The sequence below is a fragment of the Phyllobates terribilis genome, unplaced genomic scaffold, assembly GCF_046119375.1.
Source record: "Phyllobates terribilis strain yellow unplaced genomic scaffold, ASM4611937v1 Scaffold_1__5_contigs__length_1240528914, whole genome shotgun sequence".
NCBI classification, from domain to species: domain Eukaryota; kingdom Metazoa; phylum Chordata; class Amphibia; order Anura; family Dendrobatidae; genus Phyllobates; species Phyllobates terribilis.
In genome coordinates this window covers 1,237,654,903-1,237,674,170 of record NW_027362761.1, presented here as the reverse complement: position 1 = coordinate 1,237,674,170, position 19,268 = coordinate 1,237,654,903, and the positions used below count along the sequence as shown (strand labels likewise).

The 19,268-nt window shown below is 54.0% G+C and overlaps 1 protein-coding gene across 2 annotated transcripts in view; it reads right to left on the bottom strand.

The window, feature by feature from the left end:
* Positions 1-523: 523 nt before the first annotated feature.
* Positions 524-19,268, bottom strand: part of LOC141164886 (probable N-acetyltransferase camello) — a 37,045-nt gene continuing 18,300 nt past the window's right edge. For both annotated transcript variants that reach the window (XM_073650584.1, XM_073650573.1), the window contains exon 2: positions 524-1,933. In XM_073650584.1, the coding sequence (XP_073506685.1) occupies positions 1,235-1,918 (684 nt within the window). In that variant the 5' untranslated portion in view covers positions 1,919-1,933 and the 3' untranslated portion in view covers positions 524-1,234. The remainder of the gene's footprint in view (positions 1,934-19,268) is intronic.

Genomic DNA, 19,268 nt, shown 5'->3' with positions numbered 1-19,268 from the left:
TAAGTAGGGACAGCTCCCCCAGCAATTCTCTCCCCTTAAATTCTGCGGATTGCAGAGGGCAAAACATGGGCAGTGCACCTGGGTCATTGCTATCTTGCTCAGGCTCGGTCATCTTGTTTGCTGCCTATGCAGAGCACAGAACCTGGAGAGAAACTCATATAAACTGCTGCACAGCAACTGGTGGCAGTGACCAAGAAGACAAAGCAGCTGCCTATGTTCACACATCTTGGTTTTCTCAGCGTTTTTTTATGCGTTTTTTATGCACATTTTCTGCTGAGCTTTACAGTACCAGCAAAGTCTATGAGATTCCAGAGATCTCATGCACACATCTTGGCTTTTTTATCAGTATTTTGTGCTTTGCATGGGTTTTTGCAGAATAGAGTATGTCACTTTTTCAGTGTTTTTTCAGCATTTTTCACTCATTGGAAGTAATGGGTAGTGAAAAACTCTGAAAAAAACAGCTAGTGTGAACATAGCTATCAGATTATGCTGTGTTTTTAGTGAAAATAAGCAAGTACAGCAGTATGTGAAACACATTTATTTTTGTTATTTTACCATCTTGTCTTTGTCACTGAGATGGCAGTTTGGATAGTACAAATTAATTAAATTAGTGATGTGTAGAGTGTAAACATTGGCTGAGCTAGGTGTGAGATTGAACAATACCTGTGGCCTACAGAGGTGTGAAATTGAACAATGTCTGTGCTACTGAATAGCAGACCAAAGTGTGAAAATAAATAGTGACCTACAAACTCAATGCACTGCCAAAGTCTTAGGTAAACTATTCCTGAACAATTCACCTTCCCCCACTGTTACATTTGAAATTCTGGTTAATATGATTTCACATATGTCTTGCATTGGTGACCAGTGTTCATGCTCCTGTGGTGGAAGCAAAGCTGAACTTTGGGATCCTGAAAAACCCACCAAAAAATGCACCAAAAAAAGCACCAAAACCTGTGTTTTTGATGCAGTTTCTTTCCTGCCAAGAGATCAGGTTTTGCTGCAGGAAAAAAAAAGGCTGAAAAAAAGCCTAGTGTGAACATAGCCTTACTCATTAAGCTCCAGGACCACAAGGCAGGCAGGGTCACTCAAAGAAGAAGCCATGTTTCCAGCTAGACTATTTGACAATGGGGGTTGTGACAGTTCGCGCCCTTGTAGAATTGATGTCTTGGGGGGATCCATAGTGATCTATAGTCGGAAGCAAAAGATAATTTATTGAATGCAATAATGAATTTCCCTAGACCGTCCCAGACCCAGGTTCTGACTTTACATCATACTTGTAGTAGGTGACCGTCACATTTGCCATTCTTCCCATTTGACTTGATACCGGCTTGGCCATTACTTTTCTGAAGCCCATGTTCAGGTAGAGCTGATGAGCGCCGTGTTGTATGGTTGACGTGTTTAAAGTCACATGTTTGTATCCTCGCTGCCGAGCAAAGTCAATGACGTGTCTGCAGAGACTGGTGGCGATGCCCTTATGCCGCTGCTCCTTAGCCACTGACAAGCGTCTTAACACCACATCATGGGGAGAATCTTCGACGGGTTGCACGCCCACCATGCCAACAACTCGACCATTGACTTCTGCCACCCAAAAGCATGAGTTCTTCCTTAGCATGTATGACTCTTCTATGTTCTGTAAGTCTGTCTTGTAAGTTTTGTCTATACCCTTATGGAAGGCAAATAATATGGCAAGACGACCTCCAGCCAAAAGTGCCACCACCACCAACAGAGACACCAAGAAGGATCTGAAGAACAAGTAGAAGGTAAAGAAGGACACGAGGAGGACCATGTGAACCTGACGAAGACTCAACAAGTAAAAGCTGGTGCTGGAAACATAGTCCATCATCCCTTCTGCAAATAACGCACGGACAACGTCATAGTCTCTGCTCTCGTAAGTTCTTATCACGAAGTCCACCATCATCTGCTGCTGGGAGGGCTGCAATAACACAAGACATAGAGAACAGTCAGAACGGAGAGAAGTTGTAGGTCCTCAATACAAGACCAGTATAAAGCGGGTGGTGGCCTCCATCACAGGTCAGTGATATGAAAGCTGAACATCCACACCGTGGAGAAAAGTATTGGGCTGCTCTTCAGAATCATTGAATCCTGATTTCTCATTCAGTTGAATTGCAAGGACATGTATTAGGAGCCACCGGGGTAACAAGTCCGTCCATGACGTTTCTTCCCCCATCACCTGTGAGTGATGTTATCAAGAAGTGGAAGGACTGTCATCAGCTCACCACGAAGTGGAGACCAAGTAACGTGTCAGCCAGGCCGAGAAAGAGACTGCACAGGATGGCAGACCCCCCAGCAATGTCAGAGCAGAAAGCAGGCTGTGACTGCTCCTAGGAGGTGGTGGCCAGGCAGAGAAAGAGACTGCACAGGACAGCAGACCACCCCAGCAGTATCAGAGCAGGAAGCAGACAGTGACTGCTCCTCAGAGGTGGCGGCCAGGCAGAGAAAGAGACTGCACAGGACAGCAGACCCCACCAGCCATGTCAGAGCAGAAAGCAGACTGTAACTGCTCCTCGGAGGTGGCGGCCAGGCAGAGAAAGAGACTGCACAGGACAGCAGACCCCCCCAGCAGTATCAGAGCAGGAAGCAGACTGTGACTGCTCCTCAGAGGTGGCGGCCAGGCAGAGAAAGAGACTGCACAGGACAGCAGACCCCCCCCAAGCAGTATCAGAGCAGAAAGCAGACTGTGACTGCTCCTCGGAGGTGGCGGCCAGGCAGAGAAAGAGACTGCACAGGACAGCAGACCCCCCCAAAGCAGTATCAGAGCAGAAAGCAGACTGTGACTGCTCCTCGGAGGTGGCGGCCAGGCAGAGAAAGAGACTGCACAGGACAGCAGACCCCCCCCAGCAGTATCAGAGCAGGAAGCAGACTGTGACTGCTCCTCAGAGGTGGCGGCCAGGCAGAGAAAGAGACTGCACAGGACAGCAGACCCCCCCAGCAGTATCAGAGCAGGAAGCAGACTGTGACTGCTCCTCAGAGGTGGCGGCCAGGCAGAGAAAGAGACTGCACAGGACAGCAGTCCCCACCAGCCATTTCAGAGCAGAAAGCAGACTGTGACTGCACCTCGAAGATGGCGGCCAGGCAAAGAAAGAGACTGCACAGGACAGCAGGCCCCCCCAGCAGTATCAGAGCAGGAAGCAGACTGTGACTGCTCCTCGGAGGTGGTGGAGAGGCAGAGAAAGAGACTGCACAGGACAGCAGACCCCACCAGCCATGTCAGAGCAGGAAGCAAACTGTGACTGCTCCTCGGAGGAGGCGGCCAGGCAGAGACAGAGACTGCACAGGACAGCAGACCCCACCAGCCATGTCAGAGCAGGAAGCAGACAGTGACTGCTCCTCAGAGGTGGCGGCCAGGCAGAGAAAGGGACTGCACAGGACTGCAGACCCCACCAGCCATGTCAGAGCAGAAAGCAGGCTGTGACTGCTCCTCAGAGGTGGCGGCCAGGCAGAGTGACAGGTGCAGAAAGAGACTGCACAGGATGGCAGACCCCCCCAGCAGTATCAGAGCAGGAAGCAGACAGTGACTGCTCCTCAGAGGTGGCGGCCAGGCAGAGAAAGGGACTGCACAGGACAGCAGACCCCACCAGCCATGTCAGAGCAGAAAGCAGACTGTGACTGCTCCTCGGAGGTGGTGGCCAGGCAGAGAAAGAGACTGCACAGGACAGCAGACTCCCGCATCAATGTCAGAGCAGAAAGCAGACTGTGAATGCTCCTCGGAGGTGGCGGCCAGGCAGAGTGACAGGTGCAGAAAGAGACTGCACAGGATGGCAGACCCCCCCAGCAGTATCAGAGCAGGAAGCAGACTGTGACTGCTCCTCGGAGGTGGCGGCCAGGCAGAGAAAGAGACTACACAGGACAGCAGACCCCACCAGCCATGTCAGAGCAGAAAGCAGACTGTGACTGCTCCTCGGAGGTGGCGGCCAGGCAGTGACAGAGACTTCACAGGACAGCAGACCCCACCAGCCATGTCAGAGCAGAAAGCAGGCTGTGACTGCTCCTCGGAGGTGGTGGCCAGGCAGAGATAGAGACCGCACAGAAAAGCAGATCCCCCCAGCAATGTCAGAGCAGAAAGCAGACTGTGACTGCTCATCGGAGGTGGTGGCCAGGCAGAAAAAGAGACTGCACAGGACAGCAGACCCCACCAGCAATGTCAGAGCAGAAGGCAGACTGTGACTGCTCCACAGAGGTGGCGGCCAGGCAGAGAAAGAGACTGCACAGGACAGCAGACCCCACCAGCCATGTCAGAGCAGAAAGCAGGCTGTGACTGCTCCTCGGAGGTGGTGGGCAGGCAGAGAAAGAGACTGCACAGGACAGCAGACCCCACCAGCAATGTCAGAGCAGAAGGCAGACTGTGACTGCTCCACAGAGGTGGCGGCCAGGCAGAGAAAGAGACTGCACAGGACAGCAGACTCCACCAGCCATGTCAGAGCAGAAAGCAGACTGTGACTGCTCCTCGGAGGTCGCGGCCAGGCAGAGTGACAGGTGCAGAAAGAGACTGCACAGGACAGCAGACCACCCCAGCAGTATCAGAGCAGGAAGCAGACTGTGACTGCTCCTCAGAAGTGGTGGCCAGGCAGAGAAAGAGACTGCACAGGATTACAGACCTCCCCAGCAGTATCAGAGCAGGAAGCAGACTGTGACTGCTCCTCAGAGGTGGCAGACAGGCAGAGAAAGAGACTGCACAGGACAGCAGAGCCCCCAGCAATGTCAGAGCAGAAAGCAGACTGTGACTGCTCCTCGGAGGTGGTGGTCAGGCAGAGTGACATGTGCAGAAAAGGACTGCACAGGATGGCAGACCACCCCAGCAATGTCAGAGCAGGAAGCAGACTGTGACTGCTCCTCAGAGGTGGCGGCCAGGCAGAGAAAGAGACTGCACAGGACAGCAGACCTCACCAGCAGTATCAGAGCAGAAAGCAGACTGTGACTACTCCTCAGAGGTGGTGGTCAGGCAGAGACAGAGACTGCACCGGACAGCAGACCCCCCCAGCCATGTCAGTGCAGAAAGCAGACTGTGACTGCTCCTCGGAGGTGGTGGCCATGCAGAGAAAGAGACTGCACAGGACAGCAGACCCCCCCAGCCATGTCAGTGCAGAAAGCAGACTGTGACTGCTCCTCGGAGGTGGTGGCCAGGCAGAGAAAGAGACTGCACAGGACAGCACAGCAGACCCCACCAGCCATGTCAGAGCAGAAAGCAGACTGTGACTGCTCCTCGGAGGTGGCGGCCAGGCAGAGTGACAGGTGCAGAAAGAGACTGCACAGGACAGCAGACCACCCCAGCAGTATCAGAGCAGGAAGCAGACTGTGACTGCTCCTCAGAGGTGGCGGCCAGGCAGAGAAAGAGACTGCACAGGATTATAGACCTCCCCAGCAGTATCAGAGTAGGAAGCAGACTGTGACTGCTCCTCAGAGGTGGCGGCCAGGCAGAGAAAGAGACTGTACAGGACAGCAGACCCCACCAGCCATGTCAGAGCAGAAATCAGGCTGTGACTGCTCCTCGGAGGTGGCGGCCAGGCAGAGTGACAGGTGCAGAAAGAGACTGCACAGGATGGCAGACCCCCCCAGCAGTATCAGAGCAGGAAGCAGACTGTGACTGCTCCTCAGAGGTGGCGGCCAGGCAGAGAAAGAGACTGCACAGGATTATAGACCTCCCCAGCAGTATCAGAGCAGGAAGCAGACTGTGACTGCTCCTCGGAGGTGGCGGACAGGCAGAGAAAGAGACTGCAGAGGATGGAAGACCACCCCAGCAGTATCAGAGCAGGAAGCAGACTGTGACGGCTCCTCAGAGGTGGCGGACAGGCAGAGAAAGAGACTGCACAGGACAGCAGAGACCCCAGCAATGTCAGAGCAGAAAGCAGACTGTGACTGCTCCTCGGCGGTGGCTGTCAGGCAGAGTGACAGGTGCGGAAAAAGACTGCACAGGATGGCAGACCACCCCAGCAATGTCAGAGCAGGAAGCAGACTGTGACAGCTCCTCAGAGGTGGCGGCCAGGCAGAGAAAAAGACTGCACAGGACAGCAGAGACCCCAGCAATGTCAGAGCAGGAAGCAGACTGTAACTGCTCCACAGAGGTGGCGGTCAGGCAGAGACAGAGACAATGTAATAGAAGGAGAAAAGTCTTTCAGAGAATCAGTGCGAGATGTACAGTGGTGGCCAAAAGTATTGGCACCCCTGCAATTCTGTCAGATAATACTCAGTTTCTTCCTGAAAATGATTGCAATCACAAATTCTTTGGTCTTATTATCTTCATTTAATTTGCTTGCAAGGAAAAAACACAAAAGAGAATGAAGCAAAAATCAAATCATTGATCATTTCACACAAAACTCCAAAAATGGGCCGGACAAAAGTATTGGCACCCTCAGCCTAATACTTGGTTGCACAACCTTTAGCCAAAATAACTGGGAACAAGCGCTTCCGGTAACCATCAATGAGTTTCTTACAATGCTCTGCTGGAATTGTAGACCATTCTTCTGTGGCAAACTGCTCCAGGTCCCTGATATTTGAAGGCTGCCTTCTCCAAACTGCCATTTTGAGATCTCTCCACAGGTGTTCTATGGGATTCAGGTCTGGACTCATTGCTGCCCACCTTAGAAGTCTCCAGTGCTTTCTCTCACACCATTTTATAGTGCTTTTGGAAGTGTGTTTTGGGTCATTGTCCTGCTGGAAGACCCATGACCTCTGAGGGAGACCCAGCTTTCTCACACTGGGCCCTACATTATGCTGCAAAATTTGTTGGTAGTCTTCAGACTTCATAATGCCATGCACACGGTCAAGCAGTCCAGTGCCAGAGGCAGCAAAGCAACCCCAAAACATCAGGGAACCTCCGCCATGTTTGACTGTAGGGACCGTGTTCTTTTCTTTGAATGCCTCTTTTTTTTTCCTGTACACTCTATGTTGATGCTTTTTCCCAAAAAGCTCGACTTTTGTCTCATCTGACCAGAGAACATTCTTCCAAAACGTTTTAGGCTTTCTCAGGTAAGTTTTGGCAAACTCCAGCCTGGCTTTTTTATTTCTCGGGGTAAGAAGTGGGGTCTCCCTGGGTATCCTACCATACAGTCCCTTTTCATTCAGACGCCGACGGATAGTACGGGTTGACACTGTTGTACCCTCGGACTGCAGGACAGCTTGAACTTGTTTGGATATTAGTCGAGGTTCTTTATCCACCATCCGCACAATCTTGCGTTGAAATCTCTCGTCAGTTTTTCTTTTCCGTCCACATCTAGGGAGGTTAGCCACAGTACCATGGGCTTTACACTTCTTGATGACACTGCGCACGGAAGACACAGGAACATTCAGGTCTTTGGAGATGGACTTGTAGCCTTGAGATTGCTCATGCTTCCTCACAATTTGGTTTCTCAAGTCCTCAGACAGTTCTTTGGTCTTCTTTCTTTTCTCCATGCTCAATGTGGTCACACAAGGACACAGGACAGAGGTTGAGTCAACTTTAATCCATGTTAACTGGCTGCAAGTGTGATTTAGTTATTGCCAACAGCTGTTAGGTGCCACAGGTAAGTTACAGGTGCTGTTAATTACACCAATTACAGAAGCATCACATGATTTTTCAAAGGGTGCCAATACTTTTGTCCACCCCCTTTTTTAGGTTTGGTGTGGAATTATATCCAATTTGGCTTTAGGACAATTCTTTTTGTGTTTTTTTCATTGAAGACAAATTAAATGAAGAGAATAAGACCAAAGAATTTGTGATTGCAACCATTTTCAGGAAGAAACTGAGTATTATCTGACAGAATTGCAGGGGTGCTAATACTTTTGGCCACCACTGTATGTAATAAGGAGAAAGAGCGCCATGTGGTGAGCATTTCAAGTTTCAGGTGACCTACAACAAAGGATTTTAACATGTAATGGTCGAGGGCGCAGTGCCTGAGGTGATTTCAGCGCCAGACACAGGGAGAGAGACGTGACGCAGGCCGGACGCGCTGAAGGAACCAGCGAGAGAGACCAGGGGTGAGAGACCTGTAAGGCAAGACGGGCGGCTGCCGGTGAACGAGCGCGGGATTCAGCGCAGCGGTCCCTCGGGTGTCACGGCTATGGAAGAGGACCGGGACTTGGATACGACATTAAGGAAATGTACAAGACCCCCCTACCCACGACGTGGTAAACCGCCCCGACTGACAGGACAAAGAGAGGATAGAAATGAGTCGTGCCGGAGAGATCTCGTCAGTAGGACCCGACGAGCGTCATCACTGAACAGGGTGGTCACTGAAACCGCTCCCTCACCGTACCGGGAACTATCGGGTTTAGGGAATCAGGTTGGGAGGTGGACGGGTGAGGTGGGACAAGCCAAACGGGATCTGATTGACTTTGTCAGAAAAAGACTTAAAGGCCTAGCGGGAATAACCGGAGACCCCCGCTACGGCCATCTGCAGAACCAATGGACTTCAGTGCTAATCCCATATTTGGGCAGGATACAGTATTTTAGAGAAGGATTTTATTGCTATTTCATAAGTATTTGTTCTTGTTCTCATTACTAACCCGTGTTGCAATCCCTGTCAGCATTGTTTTATGTATATATATATATAAATTGTTATTTATAGCTATTTTACTGCCCTCATTTTGTGACTCTGCGCGTTGTATTCTGACACCTGCATTACACAGGACAGCAGAGCCCCCCAGCAATGTCAGCGCAGGAAGCAGACAGTGACTGCTCCTCAGAGGTGGCAGACAGGCAGAGAAAGAGACTACACAGGACAGCAGACCCCCCAGCAATGTCAGCGCAGGAAGCAGACAGTGACTGCTCCTCAGAGGTGGCAGACAGGCAGAGACAGAGACTACACAGGACAGCAGACCCCCCAGCAATGTCAGCGCAGGAAGCAGACAGTGACTGCTCCTCAGAGGTGGCGGACAGGCAGAGACAGAGACTGCACAGGATGGCAGAGCCCCCCAGCAATGTCAGCGCAGGAAGCAGACAGTGACTGCTCCTCAGAGGTGGCGGACAGGCAGAGACAGAGACTGCACAGGACAGCAGACCACCCCAGCAATGTCAGCGCAGGAAGCAGACAGTGACTGCTCCTCAGAGGTGGCGGACAGGCAGAGACAGAGACTGCACAGGACAGCAGAGCCCCCCAGCAATGTCAGCGCACCAAGCAGACAGTGACTGCTCCTCAGAGGTGGCGGACAGGCAGAGACAGAGACTGCACAGGACAGCAGAGACCCCCAGCAATGTCAGCGCAGGAAGCAGACAGTGACTGCTCCTCAGAGGTGGCGGACAGGCAGAGACAGAGACTGCACAGGACAACAGACCCCCCCAGCAATGTCAGCGCAGGAAGCAGACAGTGACTGCTCCTCAGAGGTGGCGGACAGGCAGAGACAGAGACTGCACAGGACAGCAGAGCCCCCCAGCAATGTCAGCGCAGGAAGCAGACAGTGACTGCTCCTCAGAGGTGGCGGACAGGCAGAGACAGAGACTGCACAGGACAGCAGAGCCCCCCAGCAATGTCAGCGCACCAAGCAGACAATGACTGCTCCTCAGAGGTGGCAGACAGGCAGAGACAGAGACTGCACAGGATGGCAGACCACCCCAGCAATGTCAGCGCAGGAAGCAGACAGTGACTGCTCCTCAGAGGTGGCGGACAGGCAGAGAAAGAGACTGCACAGGACAGCAGACCCCCCCAGCAATGTCAGCGCACCAAGCAGACAATGACTGCTCCTCAGAGGTGGCAGACAGGCAGAGACAGAGACTGCACAGGATGGCAGACCACCCCAGCAATGTCAGCGCAGGAAGCAGGCTGTGACTGCTCCTCAGAGGTGGCGGACAGGCAGAGAAAGAGACTGCACAGGACAGCAGACCCCCCCAGCAATGTCAGCGCAGGAAGCAGACAGTGACTGCTCTTCAGAGGTGGCGGACAGGCAGAGACAGAGACTGCACAGGACAGCAGAGCCCCCCAGCAGTATCAGAGCAGGAAGCCGACAGTGACTGCTCCTCAGAGATGGCGGACAGGCAGAGACAGAGACTGCACAGGACAGCAGACCACCCCAGCAATGTCAGCGCAGGAAGCAGACAGTGACTGCTCCTCAGAGGTGGCGGACAGGCAGAGAAAGAGACTGCACAGGACAGCAGACCACCCCAGCAATGTCAGCGCAGGAAGCAGACAGTGACTGCTCCTCAGAGGTGGCGGACAGGCAGAGAAAGAGACTGCACAGGATGGCAGAGCCCCCCAGCAATGTCAGCGCAGGAAGCAGACAGTGACTGCTCCTCAGAGATGGCGGACAGGCAGAGACAGAGACTGCACAGGATGGCAGAGCCCCCCAGCAATGTCAGCGCACCAAGCAGACAGTGACTGCTCCTCAGAGGTGGCGGACAGGCAGAGAAAGAGACTGCACAGGACAGCAGAGCCCCCCAGCAATGTCAGCGCAGGAAGCAGACAGTGACTGCTCCTCAGAGGTGGCGGACAGGCAGAGGCAGAGACTGCACAGGACAGCAGAGCCCCCCAGCAATGTCAGCGCAGGAAGCAGACAGTGACTGCTCCTCAGAGGTGGCGGACAGGCAGAGACAGAGACTGCACAGGACAGCAGAGCCCCCCAGCAATGTCAGCGCAGGAAGCAGACAGTGACTGCTCCTCAGAGGTGGCGGACAGGCAGAGACAGAGACTGCACAGGATGGCAGACCACCCCAGCAATGTCAGCGCAGGAAGCAGACAGTGACTGCTCCTCAGAGGTGGCGGACAGGCAGAGACAGAGACTGCACAGGACAGCAGAGCCCCCCAGCAATGTCAGCGCAGGAAGCAGACAGTGACTGCTCCTCAGAGGTGGCGGACAGGCAGAGACAGAGACTGCACAGGACAGCAGACCCCACCAGCCATGTCAGAGCAGAAAGCAGACTGTGACTGCTCCTCGGAGGTGGCGGCCAGGCAGAGAAAGAGACTACACAGGACAGCAGACCCCACCAGCCATGTCAGAGCAGAAAGCAGACTGTGACTGCTCCTCGGAGGTGGCGGCCAGGCAGTGACAGAGACTTCACAGGACAGCAGACCCCACCAGCCATGTCAGAGCAGAAAGCAGGCTGTGACTGCTCCTCGGAGGTGGTGGCCAGGCAGAGATAGAGACCGCACAGAAAAGCAGATCCCCCCAGCAATGTCAGAGCAGAAAGCAGACTGTGACTGCTCATCGGAGGTGGTGGCCAGGCAGAAAAAGAGACTGCACAGGACAGCAGACCCCACCAGCAATGTCAGAGCAGAAGGCAGACTGTGACTGCTCCACAGAGGTGGCGGCCAGGCAGAGAAAGAGACTGCACAGGACAGCAGACCCCACCAGCCATGTCAGAGCAGAAAGCAGGCTGTGACTGCTCCTCGGAGGTGGTGGGCAGGCAGAGAAAGAGACTGCACAGGACAGCAGACCCCACCAGCAATGTCAGAGCAGAAGGCAGACTGTGACTGCTCCACAGAGGTGGCGGCCAGGCAGAGAAAGAGACTGCACAGGACAGCAGACTCCACCAGCCATGTCAGAGCAGAAAGCAGACTGTGACTGCTCCTCGGAGGTCGCGGCCAGGCAGAGTGACAGGTGCAGAAAGAGACTGCACAGGACAGCAGACCACCCCAGCAGTATCAGAGCAGGAAGCAGACTGTGACTGCTCCTCAGAAGTGGTGGCCAGGCAGAGAAAGAGACTGCACAGGATTACAGACCTCCCCAGCAGTATCAGAGCAGGAAGCAGACTGTGACTGCTCCTCAGAGGTGGCAGACAGGCAGAGAAAGAGACTGCACAGGACAGCAGAGCCCCCAGCAATGTCAGAGCAGAAAGCAGACTGTGACTGCTCCTCGGAGGTGGTGGTCAGGCAGAGTGACATGTGCAGAAAAGGACTGCACAGGATGGCAGACCACCCCAGCAATGTCAGAGCAGGAAGCAGACTGTGACTGCTCCTCAGAGGTGGCGGCCAGGCAGAGAAAGAGACTGCACAGGACAGCAGACCTCACCAGCAGTATCAGAGCAGAAAGCAGACTGTGACTACTCCTCAGAGGTGGTGGTCAGGCAGAGACAGAGACTGCACCGGACAGCAGACCCCCCCAGCCATGTCAGTGCAGAAAGCAGACTGTGACTGCTCCTCGGAGGTGGTGGCCATGCAGAGAAAGAGACTGCACAGGACAGCAGACCCCCCCAGCCATGTCAGTGCAGAAAGCAGACTGTGACTGCTCCTCGGAGGTGGTGGCCAGGCAGAGAAAGAGACTGCACAGGACAGCACAGCAGACCCCACCAGCCATGTCAGAGCAGAAAGCAGACTGTGACTGCTCCTCGGAGGTGGCGGCCAGGCAGAGTGACAGGTGCAGAAAGAGACTGCACAGGACAGCAGACCACCCCAGCAGTATCAGAGCAGGAAGCAGACTGTGACTGCTCCTCAGAGGTGGCGGCCAGGCAGAGAAAGAGACTGCACAGGATTATAGACCTCCCCAGCAGTATCAGAGTAGGAAGCAGACTGTGACTGCTCCTCAGAGGTGGCGGCCAGGCAGAGAAAGAGACTGTACAGGACAGCAGACCCCACCAGCCATGTCAGAGCAGAAATCAGGCTGTGACTGCTCCTCGGAGGTGGCGGCCAGGCAGAGTGACAGGTGCAGAAAGAGACTGCACAGGATGGCAGACCCCCCCAGCAGTATCAGAGCAGGAAGCAGACTGTGACTGCTCCTCAGAGGTGGCGGCCAGGCAGAGAAAGAGACTGCACAGGATTATAGACCTCCCCAGCAGTATCAGAGCAGGAAGCAGACTGTGACTGCTCCTCGGAGGTGGCGGACAGGCAGAGAAAGAGACTGCAGAGGATGGAAGACCACCCCAGCAGTATCAGAGCAGGAAGCAGACTGTGACGGCTCCTCAGAGGTGGCGGACAGGCAGAGAAAGAGACTGCACAGGACAGCAGAGACCCCAGCAATGTCAGAGCAGAAAGCAGACTGTGACTGCTCCTCGGCGGTGGCTGTCAGGCAGAGTGACAGGTGCGGAAAAAGACTGCACAGGATGGCAGACCACCCCAGCAATGTCAGAGCAGGAAGCAGACTGTGACAGCTCCTCAGAGGTGGCGGCCAGGCAGAGAAAAAGACTGCACAGGACAGCAGAGACCCCAGCAATGTCAGAGCAGGAAGCAGACTGTAACTGCTCCACAGAGGTGGCGGTCAGGCAGAGACAGAGACAATGTAATAGAAGGAGAAAAGTCTTTCAGAGAATCAGTGCGAGATGTACAGTGGTGGCCAAAAGTATTGGCACCCCTGCAATTCTGTCAGATAATACTCAGTTTCTTCCTGAAAATGATTGCAATCACAAATTCTTTGGTCTTATTATCTTCATTTAATTTGCTTGCAAGGAAAAAACACAAAAGAGAATGAAGCAAAAATCAAATCATTGATCATTTCACACAAAACTCCAAAAATGGGCCGGACAAAAGTATTGGCACCCTCAGCCTAATACTTGGTTGCACAACCTTTAGCCAAAATAACTGGGAACAAGCGCTTCCGGTAACCATCAATGAGTTTCTTACAATGCTCTGCTGGAATTGTAGACCATTCTTCTGTGGCAAACTGCTCCAGGTCCCTGATATTTGAAGGCTGCCTTCTCCAAACTGCCATTTTGAGATCTCTCCACAGGTGTTCTATGGGATTCAGGTCTGGACTCATTGCTGCCCACCTTAGAAGTCTCCAGTGCTTTCTCTCACACCATTTTATAGTGCTTTTGGAAGTGTGTTTTGGGTCATTGTCCTGCTGGAAGACCCATGACCTCTGAGGGAGACCCAGCTTTCTCACACTGGGCCCTACATTATGCTGCAAAATTTGTTGGTAGTCTTCAGACTTCATAATGCCATGCACACGGTCAAGCAGTCCAGTGCCAGAGGCAGCAAAGCAACCCCAAAACATCAGGGAACCTCCGCCATGTTTGACTGTAGGGACCGTGTTCTTTTCTTTGAATGCCTCTTTTTTTTTCCTGTACACTCTATGTTGATGCTTTTTCCCAAAAAGCTCGACTTTTGTCTCATCTGACCAGAGAACATTCTTCCAAAACGTTTTAGGCTTTCTCAGGTAAGTTTTGGCAAACTCCAGCCTGGCTTTTTTATTTCTCGGGGTAAGAAGTGGGGTCTCCCTGGGTATCCTACCATACAGTCCCTTTTCATTCAGACGCCGACGGATAGTACGGGTTGACACTGTTGTACCCTCGGACTGCAGGACAGCTTGAACTTGTTTGGATATTAGTCGAGGTTCTTTATCCACCATCCGCACAATCTTGCGTTGAAATCTCTCGTCAGTTTTTCTTTTCCGTCCACATCTAGGGAGGTTAGCCACAGTACCATGGGCTTTACACTTCTTGATGACACTGCGCACGGAAGACACAGGAACATTCAGGTCTTTGGAGATGGACTTGTAGCCTTGAGATTGCTCATGCTTCCTCACAATTTGGTTTCTCAAGTCCTCAGACAGTTCTTTGGTCTTCTTTCTTTTCTCCATGCTCAATGTGGTCACACAAGGACACAGGACAGAGGTTGAGTCAACTTTAATCCATGTTAACTGGCTGCAAGTGTGATTTAGTTATTGCCAACAGCTGTTAGGTGCCACAGGTAAGTTACAGGTGCTGTTAATTACACCAATTACAGAAGCATCACATGATTTTTCAAAGGGTGCCAATACTTCTGTCCACCCCCTTTTTTAGGTTTGGTGTGGAATTATATCCAATTTGGCTTTAGGACAATTCTTTTTGTGTTTTTTTCATTGAAGACAAATTAAATGAAGAGAATAAGACCAAAGAATTTGTGATTGCAACCATTTTCAGGAAGAAACTGAGTATTATCTGACAGAATTGCAGGGGTGCTAATACTTTTGGCCACCACTGTATGTAATAAGGAGAAAGAGCGCCATGTGGTGAGCATTTCAAGTTTCAGGTGACCTACAACAAAGGATTTTAACATGTAATGGTCGAGGGCGCAGTGCCTGAGGTGATTTCAGCGCCAGACACAGGGAGAGAGACGTGACGCAGGCCGGACGCGCTGAAGGAACCAGCGAGAGAGACCAGGGGTGAGAGACCTGTAAGGCAAGACGGGCGGCTGCCGGTGAACGAGCGCGGGATTCAGCGCAGCGGTCCCTCGGGTGTCACGGCTATGGAAGAGGACCGGGACTTGGATACGACATTAAGGAAATGTACAAGACCCCCCTACCCACGACGTGGTAAACCGCCCCGACTGACAGGACAAAGAGAGGATAGAAATGAGTCGTGCCGGAGAGATCTCGTCAGTAGGACCCGACGAGCGTCATCACTGAACAGGGTGGTCACTGAAACCGCTCCCTCACCGTACCGGGAACTATCGGGTTTAGGGAATCAGGTTGGGAGGTGGACGGGTGAGGTGGGACAAGCCAAACGGGATCTGATTGACTTTGTCAGAAAAAGACTTAAAGGCCTAGCGGGAATAACCGGAGACCCCCGCTACGGCCATCTGCAGAACCAATGGACTTCAGTGCTAATCCCATATTTGGGCAGGATACAGTATTTTAGAGAAGGATTTTATTGCTATTTCATAAGTATTTGTTCTTGTTCTCATTACTAACCCGTGTTGCAATCCCTGTCAGCATTGTTTTATGTATATATATATATAAATTGTTATTTATAGCTATTTTACTGCCCTCATTTTGTGACTCTGCGCGTTGTATTCTGACACCTGCATTACACAGGACAGCAGAGCCCCCCAGCAATGTCAGCGCAGGAAGCAGACAGTGACTGCTCCTCAGAGGTGGCGGACAGGCAGAGACAGAGACTGCACAGGACAGCAGACCACCCCAGCAATGTCAGCGCAGGAAGCAGACAGTGAATGCTCCTCAGAGGTGGCGGACAGGCAGAGACAGAGACTGCACAGGACAGCAGACCACCCCAGCAATGTCAGCGCAGGAAGCAGACAGTGACTGCTCCTCAGAGGTGGCGGACAGGCAGAGACAGAGACTGCACAGGATGGCAGAGCCCCCCAGCAATGTCAGCGCACCAAGCAGACAGTGACTGCTCCTCAGAGGTGGCAGACAGGCAGAGACAGAGACTACACAGGACAGCAGACCCCCCAGCAATGTCAGCGCAGGAAGCAGACAGTGACTGCTCCTCAGAGGTGGCGGACAGGCAGAGACAGAGACTGCACAGGATGGCAGAGCCCCCCAGCAATGTCAGCGCAGGAAGCAGACAGTGACTGCTCCTCAGAGGTGGCGGACAGGCAGAGACAGAGACTGCACAGGATGGCAGAGCCCCCCAGCAATGTCAGCGCAGGAAGCAGACAGTGACTGCTCCTCAGAGGTGGCGGACAGGCAGAGACAGAGACTGCACAGGACAGCAGACCACCCCAGCAATGTCAGCGCAGGAAGCAGACAGTGACTGCTCCTCAGAGGTGGCAGACAGGCAGAGACAGAGACTGCACAGGATGGCAGAGCCCCCCAGCAATGTCAGCGCACCAAGCAGACAGTGACTGCTCCTCAGAGGTGGCGGACAGGCAGAGACAGAGACTGCACAGGACAGCAGAGCCCCCCAGCAATGTCAGCGCACCAAGCAGACAGTGACTGCTCCTCAGAGGTGGCGGACAGGCAGAGACAGAGACTGCACAGGACAGCAGACCACCCCAGCAATGTCAGCGCAGGAAGCAGACAGTGACTGCTCCTCAGAGGTGGCGGACAGGCAGAGAAAGAGACTGCACAGGACAGCAGACCACCCCAGCAATGTCAGCGCAGGAAGCAGACAGTGACTTCTCCTCAGAGGTGGCGGACAGGCAGAGAAAGAGACTGCACAGGATGGCAGAGCCCCCCAGCAATGTCAGCGCAGGAAGCAGACAGTGACTGCTCCTCAGAGATGGCGGACAGGCAGAGACAGAGACTGCACAGGATGGCAGAGCCCCCCAGCAATGTCAGCGCACCAAGCAGACAGTGACTGCTCCTCAGAGGTGGCGGACAGGCAGAGAAAGAGACTGCACAGGACAGCAGAGCCCCCCAGCAATGTCAGCGCAGGAAGCAGACAGTGACTGCTCCTCAGAGGTGGCGGACAGGCAGAGACAGAGACTGCACAGGACAGCAGAGCCCCCCAGCAATGTCAGCGCAGGAAGCAGACAGTGACTGCTCCTCAGAGGTGGCGGACAGGCAGAGACAGAGACTGCACAGGACAGCAGACCCCCCAGCAATGTCAGCGCAGGAAGCAGACAGTGACTGCTCCTCAGAGGTGGCGGACAGGCAGAGACAGAGACTGCACAGGACAGCAGAGCCCCCCAGCAATGTCAGCGCAGGAAGCAGACAGTGACTGCTCCTCAGAGGTGACGGACAGGCAGAGACAGAGACTGCACAGGACAGCAGACCCCCCAGCAATGTCAGCGCAGGAAGCAGACAGTGACTGCTCCTCAGAGGTGGCGGACAGGCAGAGACAGAGACTGCACAGGACAGCAGAGCCCCCCAGCAATGTCAGCGCAGGAAGCAGACAGTGACTGCTCCTCAGAGGTGGCGGACAGGCAGAGACAGAGACTGCACAGGACAGCAGAGCCCCCCAGCAATGTCAGCGCAGGAAGCAGACAGTGACTGCTCCTCAGAGGTGGCGGACAGGCAGAGACAGAGACTGCACAGGACAGCAGACCCCCCAGCAATGTCAGCGCAGGAAGCAGACAGTGACTGCTCCTCAGAGGTGGCGGACAGGCAGAGACAGAGACTGCACAGGACAGCAGAGCCCCCCAGCAATGTCAGCGCAGGAAGCAGACAGTGACTGCTCCTCAGAGGTGGCGGACAGGCAGAGACAGAGACTGCACAGGACAGCAGAGCCCCCCAGCAATGTCAGCGCACCAAGCAGACAGTGACTGCTCCTCAGAGGTGGCGGACAGGCAGAGACAGAGACTGCACAGGACAGCAGAGACCCCCAGCAATGTCAGCGCAGGAAGCAGACAGTGACTGCTCCTCAGAGGTGGCGGACAGGCAGAGACAGAGACTGCACAGGACAGCAGACCCCCCCAGCAATGTCAGCGCAGGAAGCAGACAGTGACTGCTCCTCAGAGGTGGCGGACAGGCAGAGACAGAGACTGCACAGGACAGCAGAGCCCCCCAGCAATGTCAGCGCAGGAAGCAGACAGTGACTGCTCCTCAGAGGTGGCGGACAGGCAGAGACAGAGACTGCACAGGACAGCAGAGCCCCCCAGCAATGTCAGCGCACCAAGCAGACAATGACTGCTCCTCAGAGGTGGCAGACAGGCAGAGACAGAGACTGCACAGGATGGCAGACCACCCCAGAAATGTCAGCGCAGGAAGCAGGCTGTGACTGCTCCTCAGAGGTGGCGGACAGGCAGAGAAAGAGACTGCACAGGACAGCAGACCCCCCCAGCAATGTCAGCGCAGGAAGCAGACAGTGACTGCTCTTCAGAGGTGGCGGACAGGCAGAGACAGAGACTGCACAGGACAGCAGAGCCCCCCAGCAGTATCAGAGCAGGAAGCCGACAGTGACTGCTCCTCAGAGATGGCGGACAGGCAGACACAGAGACTGCACAGGATGGCAGACCACTCCAGCAATGTCAGCGCAGGAAGCAGACAGTGACTGCTCCTCAGAGGTGGCGGACAGGCAGAGACAGAGAGTGCACAGGATGGCAGAGCCCCCCAGCAATGTCAGCGCAGGAAGCAGACAGTGACTGCTCCTCAGAGGTGGCGGACAGGCAGAGACAGAGACTGCACAGGATGGCAGAGCCCCCCAGCAATGTCAGCGCAGGAAGCAGACAGTGACTGCTCCTCAGAGGTGGCGGACAGGCAGAGACAGAGACTGCACAGGACAGCAGACCACCCCAGCAATGTCAGCGCAGGAAGCAGACAGTGACTGCTCCTAAGAGGTGGCGGACAGGCAGAGAAAGAGACTGCACAGGACAGCAGACCACCCCAGCAATGTCAGCGCAGGAAGCAGACAGTGACTGCTCCTAAGAGGTGGCGGACAGGCAGAGAAAGAGACTGCACAGGATGGCAGAGCCCCCCAGCAATGTCAGCGCAGGAAGCAGACAGTGACTGCTCCTCAGAGATGGCGGACAGGCAGAGACAGAGACTGCACAGGATGGCAGAGCCCCCCAGCAATGTCAGCGCACCAAGCAGACAGTGACTGCTCCTCAGAGGTGGCGGACAGGCAGAGAAAGAGACTGCACAGGACAGCAGAGCCCCCCAGCAATGTCAGCGCAGGAAGCAGACAGTGACTGCTCCTCAGAGGTGGCGGACAGGCAGAGACAGAGACTGCACAGGACAGCAGAGCCCCCCAGCAATGTCAGCGCAGGAAGCAGACAGTGACTGCTCCTCAGAGGTGGCGGACAGGC